At 39.1% G+C, this 12791-nt stretch overlaps 1 protein-coding gene across 1 annotated transcript in view; it reads right to left on the bottom strand.

Annotated features, from left to right (window-relative positions):
• ARSB (arylsulfatase B) overlaps positions 1–12791 on the bottom strand; it is a 194276-nt gene that overhangs the window by 58357 nt on the left and 123128 nt on the right. Inside the window, exon 6 of the mRNA XM_050795673.1 lies at positions 3472–3542. Within this exon, the coding sequence (XP_050651630.1) occupies positions 3472–3542 (71 nt within the window). The remainder of the gene's footprint in view (positions 1–3471; positions 3543–12791) is intronic.

Genomic DNA, 12791 nt, shown 5'->3' with positions numbered 1-12791 from the left:
ACCAATGATCTGAGAAGAGCTGGAGTGAGAAACCACAGAAATGCTTCTGTGATAACACTGACTCCATTCTTAATCCTTAGTTTACACCTGAGATTGGCTGCTTTCTGATTTTACTCCACAAAAGCCTCTGTGCTCTATGAATATGATATCCAGACTTAGCTGTCCTCTAAGTACATGTTTTTTATAGCTGGATTTAATTTTTCCTCATCAATGAATTGCATAGAAAAGGAAATGGGCTTGTATCATCATCCTAAAAAGGACCAGGCACCCAAAGATAGCTCTTCTTTTTTCTGCTTCTGCCTCTCAGTAGAGTGAAGTGAATATAAAAACTGGGCAGAAAAGGCCCATGGGATTGCCATGTGTGAGGAGGTGGGTGGCACCTTGCTACCTGCAGGCGCAGATAGCAGAGAACGCCCTGTGTGTATGAAGCAACAGTGAAGTGGTTCTACGTCCTTGCAAGAGCCGACAATGTCCTTCGTTATCTGCAGGAGTCAGAGCAGGAGTCCCAAGCTGGCGAGGAAGCCAACATGAAGGCCTGGGTGGGCTCCAGAGAGGGGAGAAAGAGCAGCAGAAGGCCAAAGAGGATCCCTAAATTTGGGGCCACAGTACTGGGTCTTATAAGTCCTCCACATAATATGTAGGAAACTGAGTCCAAGAGAAGTAAATGTCCTTACAATCTATGGGTGGCAAGATTAAGAAAATTTTCTATTCTAATTTCCACACTCTTACCAACTTTTACACTGGAGAAACCTTTTGCCTGTGCTGTTATTTTGCTAGGGCCCTTTAGGTAAGACAGGAGAAAGCACAGCAAGTTGCACCAAGAACCCTGGAGCACGCAGTGCTGTGGTGATAGTGTATTCGTCTGTCCTTGCATTGTTATGAAGAACTGCCTGAGACTGGGTATAAAGAAAAGAGGTTTAATTGGTTCAGGGTTCCATAGACTCTACAGGAATCACGGCTGGGGAGGCCTCAGGAACTTATAATCATGGCAGAAGGAGAAGGGGAGGCAGGCACGTCCTACATGGCTGGAGCAGGAGGAAGAGTGTGAAGCGGGAAGTGCTACACACTTTCAAACAACCAGATCTCATGAGAACTCACTCAATATCACCTGAACAGCAAGGGGGAAATCCACGCCCATGATCCAGTCACCTCCCGCTGGGCCCCTCCTCCAGCATTGGGGATACAATTCGAAATGAGATTTGGGTGGGACACAAATCCCAACCATATCACATAGGAGTATAGTTCCCAAGCTCCTACTTCAAATGCCAAATGAAAATACAGCTTAGTGAGTGAGGGGTCTTAAGGTTTTTCATTTGTAGGTGGAATTTAACAGGTGAAGACATTTACAACCATTATAATGTGGGTGGCATATTCCACATATCCCCTAGACCTAGGTTATACTGGGCTTTGCAGTGCATTAAATTACTCAGAAAGTTTTAAAGCCATTCCTGCCTCCCTAGTATTCTCTTCCAGCCACCCTTAGAGATTTTGATATGACTGAAACGTATCTCTTAGGTGTACTGGGATAGAGAAAAGTTTAGGAGTCATTGATGTAGCCTCACAGTAACTAGTCACAGCTTTGTGATCAGCTCAGCTGATCAACTTACTTTCTAGCACCTTCTAGAAGAGGTTTTTAGGCCAATAGAAATATAATGCAAGTCACATATGTAAGTTAATTAAAATTAAATTTTCTATTAGCCACATTAAGAAAGGAAGAGGAGACAAGTAAAACATTAACAATATATTTAAATCAATATATCCAAAGTATTATCCTTTCGCCAAATAATAAATCTATAATATTGTATGCATATAATACATAGGTGTACTAAGTCTTCAAAATCTGATGTGCACATTCTACTCACAGCACATCTCAATCCACAGTTAGCCACATTTTAAGTACCCAACAGCCACATGTGGCCTGTGGCTACCATACTGGACAGCACAAATCTAGACTGTTCTTACAGTCCTTAGGGCTCAAACCTTCCCCTTGCCTCTCTCAATGACATGGATTTACTCCAAAAGAAATAGAAATTTCTCCATGACGTAGCCATTCTCGCCTGTCTCAGGGCCCTTTCCTGTCCAGGTCTTAATGTGTCCGCTTGGTCTTTATTGCATCTCAACTCTCCAATTGTCTACTGAGTCATCAAGCAATCATTACTGAGTGCCTAGCAAGCGCCCGGTATTTGTGTTAACTGATGAGGATAAAAAAATACAAGAGACGCTGACTTCCAGGAGCTCTCAGCTTGGAAATGCAGGCACAAACACGAACACGTGAGGGATGGTATATGGGGACGCACGCACACAGGAAGGAGTGACTGCTTCTTCTGGGGCTCTGGAAAGCATTCACAGAGGGGGCATGGGGCCGGGTTTTTAAGGGATGAGAGAGACTGTAGAGAGGTAGGGAAAACGTGGTTCAGGCATAGGGAAAAGCATATTCATGACAGTATGATGACCTGCATGCCTGGAGATGACAAGTGTCTAGGAGATGAGAACATGACAAGGAGTACCTGGAGTGAGGCTGGCCGGGCAAGTGGGACCTGAGTGCCCGGTGACACATTTAGAATGACTGTGGGGTAATTCTCTGAGCAGGAATCTCTGAGCAAGAATATTTTGTGGCGAGCTATAATACAGTTTGGAAAAAACAAAGAAGTAAGGAGAGCCTGAACTAAGGGGGCAGCAGTATGTCCAGAAAGGAGCGATGGGAGCCCCCCATATGAATAAGGGAATAGAAGGGCACTGTTTGCAAGATGAGCATTATGATGAAAGCTGGGCAAAGGGTCTAATTGCTAAGGCTTTCTATGTCCAAATTCACTATGCTGAGGGCATTAGGGCCACTCACACGGTATTTATACAGGCCTATTATAGTCCATTGTGATCCGGAAGCACTACATGCATGCCTGCCTGCCCTGAAGGAAATGGTAGGGCTCTTTACAGGTTAATTTAGGCAGGAGGCAGGATCAAGTGGAATCACTTCCAGGACTGCGAGGAAAGTCACACCTGTGACACCCAGCAGGTGTTGGGCAGTACCTGACCGTCCCAATCCGATAATGTGGTTGCTCACACTACGCTGGAACCCAACTGTGGTTTATTGGACTGTGAGTTTTCTGGCAGGCAGCTCTGGAGCTCTCAGGTAAGAACAGGGCAGCAATGTGACATCTACAGTGAGAAGGAGCCTCAGAGATGCCATGAGTTCTTTTGTAAATGGGGAAGGCTGGGGCAGGAAGAGTTCAATGGCTTAAAGGCTAGTAAGTGGCAGAGCAAGAATAGAATTCACCTTTCTTGTTTCATAAGCTGGCGTTCCTTTCACAGCACACTGCCCTCTGAGATGAGTGGAAGGTGTGTCCTGAAGAACTGTTTAGCTTTCTAGCAACCCAGGAAAAAAGAGAAAGCTAGGCTAGAGACACACTAGGTAATCAAACCACCTTGGTGGGCCAATGAGATTTAACCTAGTAGCAATGCACTGGTACTCACACGGCGAAGAGTCCACGAAGTTCGGGTCGATATTATGCAGCAGCTCCATTCTGGGGGATGGGCTTCCTTCACTGGAAAACAATTTTTAAGGGAATGTTAATTTCCTCTCTCTAATGGGCACGAGTTATTTTAACACTTCCCTTCCTTGTACTTATAGGAAATAACAAACCTGCCAGTTAACAACTCTGTCATGAATTTGGAGGTCTCCACAATCACGGCTGGTGCATCTTCAAGTAGTCATCATTTGTCTATGTGTCAAGCATACGATGATACTTAAAAAAAATGATTCTGGGACCCCTTGAAATAAATATTGTGGCCTTATTTAAACATGACCATTTTTTATACCAGAGAAATGAGAACTCAAGTTACCTTATGTAGACTTCAGACTGAACACTTACAAGTAAATGAAGAAACTGCATCTGCCAAAGTGGTGGCACCAATATTACAGGTGCAACGTGCCTCTTAAAGAGTAACCTACATCAGAAAAATTAATGTCCTCCACGTCCAAATTTGCAACATGGATCTTAGATTTAATATAAACACATGAGAAATACCTAGATCTCTTTAAGGCTTTAAAAAAACGTGTACACACAAATACAATCACCACCTACATTTGTGCAGAACAGTGACTTGGAGATCGCTTAGTTCAACCCCCTCTTCTTACAAATGATGAAGGTACATAGTAAGTTATTGGTAGAATATTGGGTTTTGTGACTCTCAAAGCAGTGTTCTTAAAAAATTGAGAGCACAAACATCACCAGATGTATGTAGGGAGCACATTAAGCACCCAGGTCATTTTGCTAGACTCAGCCTTACGGAAGTAGCTAAAAACAATGTAAATCATTGAGGGCGTATTGAGGACTCCCGATCCAATACAGTTCAGCTAAGTACTAAAGGTTGCAAAGTACTGTTAACACCACAGGATTCATACATAATCTAAATAATCAATAAGGCTCTTGACGTAACCAAGACATGGTTTCAGGTGTCCCAATGTCCACACCCCAAACTCACAGCTAGCTGTTTATAGCAGTGGTTTGGGATTTCAATACCCAACACAATTTCAAAAAATCTGGGTTGTGATTCACAACTTTGTATTTGCCAAGTAAGGAAATATAAAAACAAATCTTAATTAATTAATTTAAAACAAAACAAAAATAACAAACTTCAACTACAATCACCATTATGTTATAAAATAAAGTTAACAGCAAAAAAGGTAGGAAAGACACGATCTCAGACTAAATGACAGCTCCTTAAACTGAGCATATTTAACTTTAGTATTCTATAAGATGTCATTGTCCCCCTCTACTCCATAAAACACAGTGATCAGAGAGAGTGGAAGGGAGATACTCAGGGGTGCCCATGGTCCTGGGACAGCAGCGGCAGCACTGCAGGGGTAGGGGTGAGGCATATTTCCCAGGACCTTTCTTTTCTCATTTTCTTTTGGAGGCACTTCACTGCCTGAATATCCTGGAGACTATCAACCAGTCCAAAATGCCAGGAACTAGGGTTTGATCCCAGAAGCTCTGAATGGAAGTAGCAATGATATGTAAAGAAAATGGTAAATATGAGAAAATCTAAATAGAATGATGATGATGTCTAATTTGTGGACTTAAAACCAAGCAAGTAAGCCGGGTACAATGGCTTATGCCTATAATCCCAGCACTTTGGGAGGCTAAGATGGGAAGATCCTTTAAGGCCAGCCAGGAGTTTGAGACAAGCTTGGGCAACATACTGAGACCCGGTCTGTACTGCCACTATTACTAATAATAATAATTTGAGCATGGTGGTGCATGCCTGTAGTCTCAGCAACTCAGGAGGCTAGGCAAGAGGATCCCTTGAGCCCAGGAGTTCAAGGCTGTAGTGAGCTATGATCACACCACTACACTGCAGCCTGGATGACAAAGTGAGACTCTGTAGTAAAACAAACAAACAAATAAAACCAAGCAAACAGAGTTAAAATCCTGGAAAATAATAGCAAGCAAGGAAAGGAAATCAGAATGAAAGCATTTTAAAGTCTTTATATTGTTTGGAAGTGGGGTAAAGCTACTGATTAAATTTAGATTTAGCTAAGTAAAACTTTTGTGTTAAAATTTTAGGGCAACTATTAAAAATAAAGGCTTTTTCTGGACTATAGGGTGAAAACTCAAAAATTTCAGGGCCAATATATTAATATATAACTACTCATCTTTAAAAGTAGAGTTCACTGTAATACCCCCAAACATTAGGCACAGTTAAATAAAAATATTTTCCTAATAACTTTAGAGACAGTTTATATACATATTCTTCATTCATGTCATTTTTTCATTATTCAGAAGAGTCACAGGTATTTTAAAATAAGAAAATTTAATAAGATGAGATGATTTTTTGAAACCACAGGTTGTATATAATCCTAGTTGACTGTTAGGGAAAATCTTCATAGGCAGAATCATTGTGATGCAAATAGGAGCCAAGCCCTCCAACTATCTTAAGTATGTTGTGTTTCTACTTTTCAAATGCGCGCATCAAAATATTTTGATAAGGATGTGGTTAGAGATATGGGCCAAGAAAACACAATATGTGACAAGTGACTGAAACAATGACCAAACACCATTAGGGACTTCCTGAGGGGGAGGTAGAGAGGGACTGTGGGTTTCCATTAATAGTTAACACGTTATTAACACAGATTCAATTAAGTAATTATACCCCCCCCCCTCACTCCACCACCCACACACCCATCAACTCAAGAAGGTACTAGTTTCGACTGCATGGTTAATTTCAGTGCAGACAAGGGTACAATGTACTGATACTGCAAAAAAGAAGGTGGGTTCAAGTCACCTGGAGAAGACAATCTGGGGGCATGGGACAGAAATGGAGCTTGTGGGAAGGAGGGGAAGGGGTGGGTGAGGAATTGAGAAATCTCAAAGCTAACTCTGCAAGCCTCATAATTTTGCCTACAAGATATTTTAGAGTCATAATTTTGAAAAGACCAGTAAATGGCAGAGACAATGGTCATTAGCGAGATGTGGCCGATCGTTGTGGAGGAGAATCCTCAGGGCTAAATGCTATATACAGGAAGAGCATGCCCCAGACACTGCGCAGGGTCCACTGTCTACTGAGGAGTTAAAATTTCCCCAGACCGAAGAAGCTGGACATGGGTACACAGCTTGGGAAGAAATGTTCACCACCACATTAATAAACTTTCTTTTTATAAATTCAGACAGGAAAGTTCAGTAAATACCCACGTTTTCAGCGTAATTTAAAAACCCTCTTAAGAACCCAGAGATTCTTGGCCACTTAAATTTGAGTAGTCTCCAATAATCATATGAAAGATCCTCCTCTTGCATTTAGAAGGAAAATGCCTGGTGTGTGGTGGGATTTTTGTTTTTTGTTTTCCTTTTTTTTGTGTGTGTGGGGGGCAAAGGTTTTCCATTGTTGTCTCACTCCCATCCCTTCCTCACTCCTCTGGACATTTTTAACATCAATAATCTTCCCTTTCTTATGCATATTCCTCTATCCTTCTGTTAAAAACAAAATAAGAAAATTTTATTAACCATCTTATTTGCCATTAAGTATCCTGTTTTTTACAGTACTCATTCTTAAACTTTGCTGCACATTAGAATCACCTGGCAAGCTTTTACACCCCAGATGCACAGGCTGCATCTCATACCCGTAAGATCGCTGGCGGTGGAACCCAGGCGTCGGTACTTTTGGACTCTTCAGGTGATTCCAATGTGCAGCCAAGCGTGGGAACCGCTGCTCCTAAGCAATGCTTCCCAAACTTTAATGTACACATGAATCATCTGGGGAGCTTGTTAAACTGTGAATCCTGATGTACTTGAACTGAATGGGGCCCAATCATCTGCATTTCTAACAGTTTCCCAGGTGATATTGATGCTGCTGGTCTCAGGACCACACTTGTAGTATCATGGTTTGAGGAAGCCTCCCGGAGTCCTTCCACATGGGATCTCAACTCTTTTGGAGTCTCTTAAATTAAAAACTTATTTGGATTAGGGCTGATTCAAACATAATGATTCTCAACCTCGGCTGCACAATGCAATCACCTGGAGAACTCTTAAAAAATATTGATGCATAGGTTCAATCCCAGGAGATTGAGTTCATTGGTCTGAGTTTCAGCCTTGGCATAAAGATTTATAAAAGTACCCAAACTTAGCTTTATTGAAGTATAATTTTAAAACCATACAATCACCCATTTAAAATGCACAGTTAAATGTTTTTGGTATATTTACATGGTTGCACAATCATCAACAGTCTAATTTTAGAATATTTTTATCCTCCCAAAAGAAATACCGTACCCATTAGCAGTCATTCTTCATTTTCTACTCCACTCCCCTCCCGAGCCCTAGCCAATCGTTAATCTGTCTCTGCAGATTTGCCTATTCTGGACATTTCATATAACTGGAACCATACAATACGTGGCCTTTTGTGACTGGTTTCTCTCACTTAGCGTAATGTTTTCAAAGTCATCGATGTGGTAGCATGCATCATCAACCATATAAATACTTCATTCCTTTATATGGTTGAATAATATCCCTTTGTTTGAAGATACCACATTTTCTTTACCTATTTAGTTGGTTAATATTTGGACTGTTTTCAATATTTGGCTATTACGAACAATCCTACTATGAACATTCATGTATAAGTTTTTTTGTGGGCATTTGTTTTCCTATCTCTTGGGTCTATAACTAGGAGTGGAATTGCTGGGTCATATGGTAACTCTGTAACATTTTGAGTACTTGCCAATTTTCCAAAGCAGCTGCACCATTTCACACTCTCACCAGGAATAATAAGTGTTTCAATTTCTCCACATCTTTGACAACAGTTATTAATGAGTCTCTTTGAATGTAGCCATTCTAGTTGGTGTAAAGTGATATCTCATTGTGATTTGATTTGCATTTTCCTAATAATTAATGATGTTGAGCATATTTTCATGTATGTATTTGCCATTTATATACCTTCTTTGGAGAAATGTCTATTCAGATCATTTGCTCATATTTTATTTGTCTTTCTATGGTTGAGTGGCATGAATTCTTTATATATTCTATTTGCAAGTCCCTTATCAGATACGTGATTTGCTAATATTTTCTACTATTCTGTGGGTTGACTTTTCCTTTCCTTGAGAATATCATTTTGAGAATAAAAGTTTGCATTATGATGTAGTTCAACTTATGTATTTTCTCTTGTCTTGCTTTTATCTAAGAAACTACTGTCTGACCCAAGCTCACAAAGCTTTATTCCTGAGTTTTATTCTAAGAGTTTTATAGTTTTAGTTTTTACATGTAGGTCTATGATCCATTTTAAGTAAACTTCTGTGTATGCTGTGAGGTAGAGATCCAACTTCATTTTCTTTTTTTTGCTTTTATTATGTTTAATTGACACATAAATATACATATTTATGGTCTACAGTATATTTCAAAATACGTGTACAATGTGTAATGATAAGTCTGTAATTAGCATAACCATCACCTCAAATATTTATCATTTCTCTGTGTTGAGAACATTCAAAATTCACTCTTGAAGCTATTCAAAAATATATAATAAATTGTTGTTAATTGTAGTCACCCTATAGTGCTACAGAGCACTAGAACTTATTCCTCCTATTTAACTGTACTTTTATATCCATTAACTAACCTTTGGCTATTCTCCTCTCCCCTACCCTTCCCATCCCCCAGGAAAAACACTACTCTACTCTCTACTTCTATGAGATCAATGTTTTTTAGCTTTCATGTATGAGAACATGTGGTATTTATCTTTCTGTGCCTGGCTTACTTCACTTAACATAATGACCTTCAGTTTCATCCATGTTACTGTGAATGATAGGATTTCATTTTGTTTTATGGCTAAAGAGTATTCCATTGTGTATATATACCATATTTTCTTCATTCACCCACTGATGGACCCTTAAGTTGATTCTATATCTTGGGTATTGTGAATAGTACTGCAATAAATATGGGAGTGCACATATCTCCTTGATATACTGATTTCACTTCCTTTGCATATATACCCAGTAGTGGGATTGCTGGATCATATGGTAGTTCTATTTTTAGTTTTTTGAGGAGCCTTCATATTGTCTTCCACAATGGCTAGATTAATTTGCAGTCTCACTAATGGTGGATAAGAGTTCCCCTTTCTCTACAACCTTGCCAGGATCTGTTATTTTTTAACTTTTTGATAATGGTCATTCTAACCAGGTTGAGATGATATCTCATTGTGATTTTAAATTTGCATTCTCTCATGATTAGTGATGTTGAGCATTTTTAAAAATAAATCTACTAGCCATTTGTATTTCTTATTTTGAGAGGTGTCTATCCAGCTCATTTACCCATTTTTAAACTGGATTATTTGGGGGGTTTTTCTTTTGAATTGTTTCAGTTCTTTATATATTCTGGATATTAATCCTTTGTTGAGTGAAGAGTTAGCAAATATTTTCTCCCATTATGCAGGCTGCCTTTTCACTCTGTTGATTGTTTCCTTTGTGCTGTGCAGAAGATTTTAGTTTGATATAATCCCATTTGTCTCTTTTTGCTTTTGTTGCCTGTGCCTTTGAGGTCTTCTCCATAAAATCTTTTCCCAGACCAATGTTCTGAAGCATTTCTCCGATGTTTTCTTTCAGGAGTTTCATAGCTTCAGGTCTTATATTTAAGTCATTAACCCATTTTGAGTTGACTTTTATATATGGTGAGAGACAGGGGTTTGGTTTCATTTTTATGCATATGGATATCCAATTTTCCCAGCACCATTTATTGAAAAGACTCTCTCTTCCTCAATAAATGTTCTTGGTGCCTTTGTCAAGAATCAGTAGGCTATAAATACACGAACTTATTTGTAGGTTCTCTATTTTGTTCCATTGGTATATGAATCTGTTTTTACACAAGTAACATGCTGTATTGGTTACTATAGCTTTGTAGTATGTTTTGAAACCTGGCAGTGTGATGCCTCCAACTTTGTTCTTTTCACTCAGGATTGCTTTGGCTATAGGGTCTTTTGTGGGTCCATACAAATTCGAGGATTTTAAAATTTCTGTTGAGAATGTTATTGGTATTTAGATAGGGATTGCATTGACTCTGTAGATTGCTTTTGGTAGTAAGATCATTTTCACAATATGTATTCTTCAAATCTAGGAATACAAGATATCTTTTCATTTTTTGTGTGTTCTCTTCTGCTAGTTTGTTGCTGGCATATAGAAATGCTACTGATTTCCATATGTTGATTCTGTATCCTGCAACTTTACTGAATTTGTTTATCAGTTGTTAAGAGTTTTTTGGTAGAGCTTTTAGGGTTTTCTATATATACGATGATATCATCTGCAAACGGACAATTTGACATCCTCCTTTCCAATTTGGAAGCCCTTTATTTCTTTCTATTGCCTTATTGCTCTGGCTAGGACTTCCATTACAATGTTGAACAAAAGTAGTGAAAGTGAGCATCGTTGTCTTGTTTCAGATGTTAGGGGAAAGGCTGGCAACTTTTTCCCATTCAGTGTGATGTTTGCTATGGGCTTATGATATATGGCCTTTATTGTGTTGAGGTATGGTCCTTCTGTATCTAATTAGTTGAGTGTTTTGATTATGAAGGGATGTTGAATTGTATCAAATCCCTTTTATGTATCTATTGAGATGATCATACGGTTTTTGTACTTCACTCTGTTGATGTGATGTATCATGTTTATGGATTTGTATATGTTGAACCATTCTTGCAACTTTGGGATAAATTCCACTTGATCATGGTGAATAGTCTTTTAAATTTATTTTTATTTATTTTTATTTTTTGAGATGGGGTCTCATTTTGTTGCCCAGACTGGAGTACAGTGGCTTGATCATGGCTCATTGCAGCCTCAATCTCCCAGACTCAAGCGATCCTCCCATCTCAGCCTCCCTAGTACCTGGGCTATAGAAGCACGCAACCATGCCTGGCTAATTTTTAAATTTTTTGCAGAGATGGGATCTCCCTGTGTTGCCCAGGCTGCTCTTGAACTCCTGGGTTCAAGTGATCCTCCTGCCTTGGCCTCCCTAAGTGCTAGGATTAGAGGCATGAGCCACCACATTCGACTGTGAACAATCTTTTTAATGTGTTGCTGGATTCAGTTTGCTAGCATTTTGTTGAGGCTTTGTGCATCTATGTTCATTGGGGATACTGGCCTAAAGTGTTCTTTTCTTGTTGTATCCCTGTCTGGTTTTGGTATCAGCATAATGCTGGTCTTGTGGAATAAGTTTAGAAGAATTACCTCCTCTTCAATTTTCTGGAAGAGTTTGAGAAGAATTGTTATTAGTTCTTTAAATGTTTTGTAGAATTCTGCAATGAAGTAATCAGGTCCTGGGATTTTCTTTGATGGGAGACGTTTTATTACAAGATTCAATCTCATTACTTATCATTGGTCTATTGAAGTTTTCTGTTTCTTCTTGGTTCAATCTTGGCAGGTTGTATGTATACATGAATTGATCCATTTCCACTAGATTTTCTAATTTGTTGACATATAGTTGTTCATAATAGTCTCTCATGATCACTTGTATTTCTACGGTATCAGTTGCAATGTCTCCTTTTTTGTTTGTGATTTTATTTGGATAGTTTACATTCTTGATTCATCTAGCTAATTATTTGTCAGTTTTGTTACTTGTTCCAAAAAACAACTTTTCATTTCATTGATCTTTTGTATTTTTTAGTGTGAATTTTGTTTATTTCTGCTTTCATCATTATTTCTTTCCTTCTACTAATTTTGGATTTGGCTTGTTCTTGCTTTTCTAGTTCCTTGAGATGTATTGCTAGGCTGCTTATTGGAAATCTTTCTAGTTTTTGGACGTAGGCATCTATTGCTATACATTTTCCCTTTAACACTGCTTTTGCTGTATCCCATAGGGTTTTGATATGTTGTATTTCTATTTTCATTTTTTTTAAGACCTTTAAAATTTTCCTTCTTTTTTATTTATTTATTTATTATTATTATACTTTAAGTTGTAGGGTACATGTGCATAACGTGCAGGTTTGTTACATATGTATACTTGTGCCTTGTTGGTGTGCTGCACCCATCAACTCGTCATTTACATCAGGTATAACTCCCAATGCAATCCCTCCCCCCTCCCCCCTCCCCCCTCCCCATGATAGGCCCCGGTGTGTGATGTTCCCCTTCCTGAGTCCAAGTGATCTCATTTTTCAGTTCCCACCTATGAGTGAGAACATGCGGTGTTTGGTTTTCTGTTCTTGTGATAGTTTGCTAAGAATGATGGTTTCCAGCTGCATCCATGTCCCTACAAAGGACACAAACTCATCCTTTTTTATGGCTGCATAGTATTCTATGGTGTATATGTGCCACATTTTCTTAATCCAAT

The sequence above is a fragment of the Macaca thibetana genome, chromosome 6 (assembly GCF_024542745.1).
Source record: "Macaca thibetana thibetana isolate TM-01 chromosome 6, ASM2454274v1, whole genome shotgun sequence".
Taxonomy (NCBI): Eukaryota; Metazoa; Chordata; class Mammalia; order Primates; family Cercopithecidae; genus Macaca; species Macaca thibetana.
The sequence above is the reverse complement of the archived record's forward strand: the minus strand, read 5'-3'. Positions and strand labels throughout refer to the sequence as shown.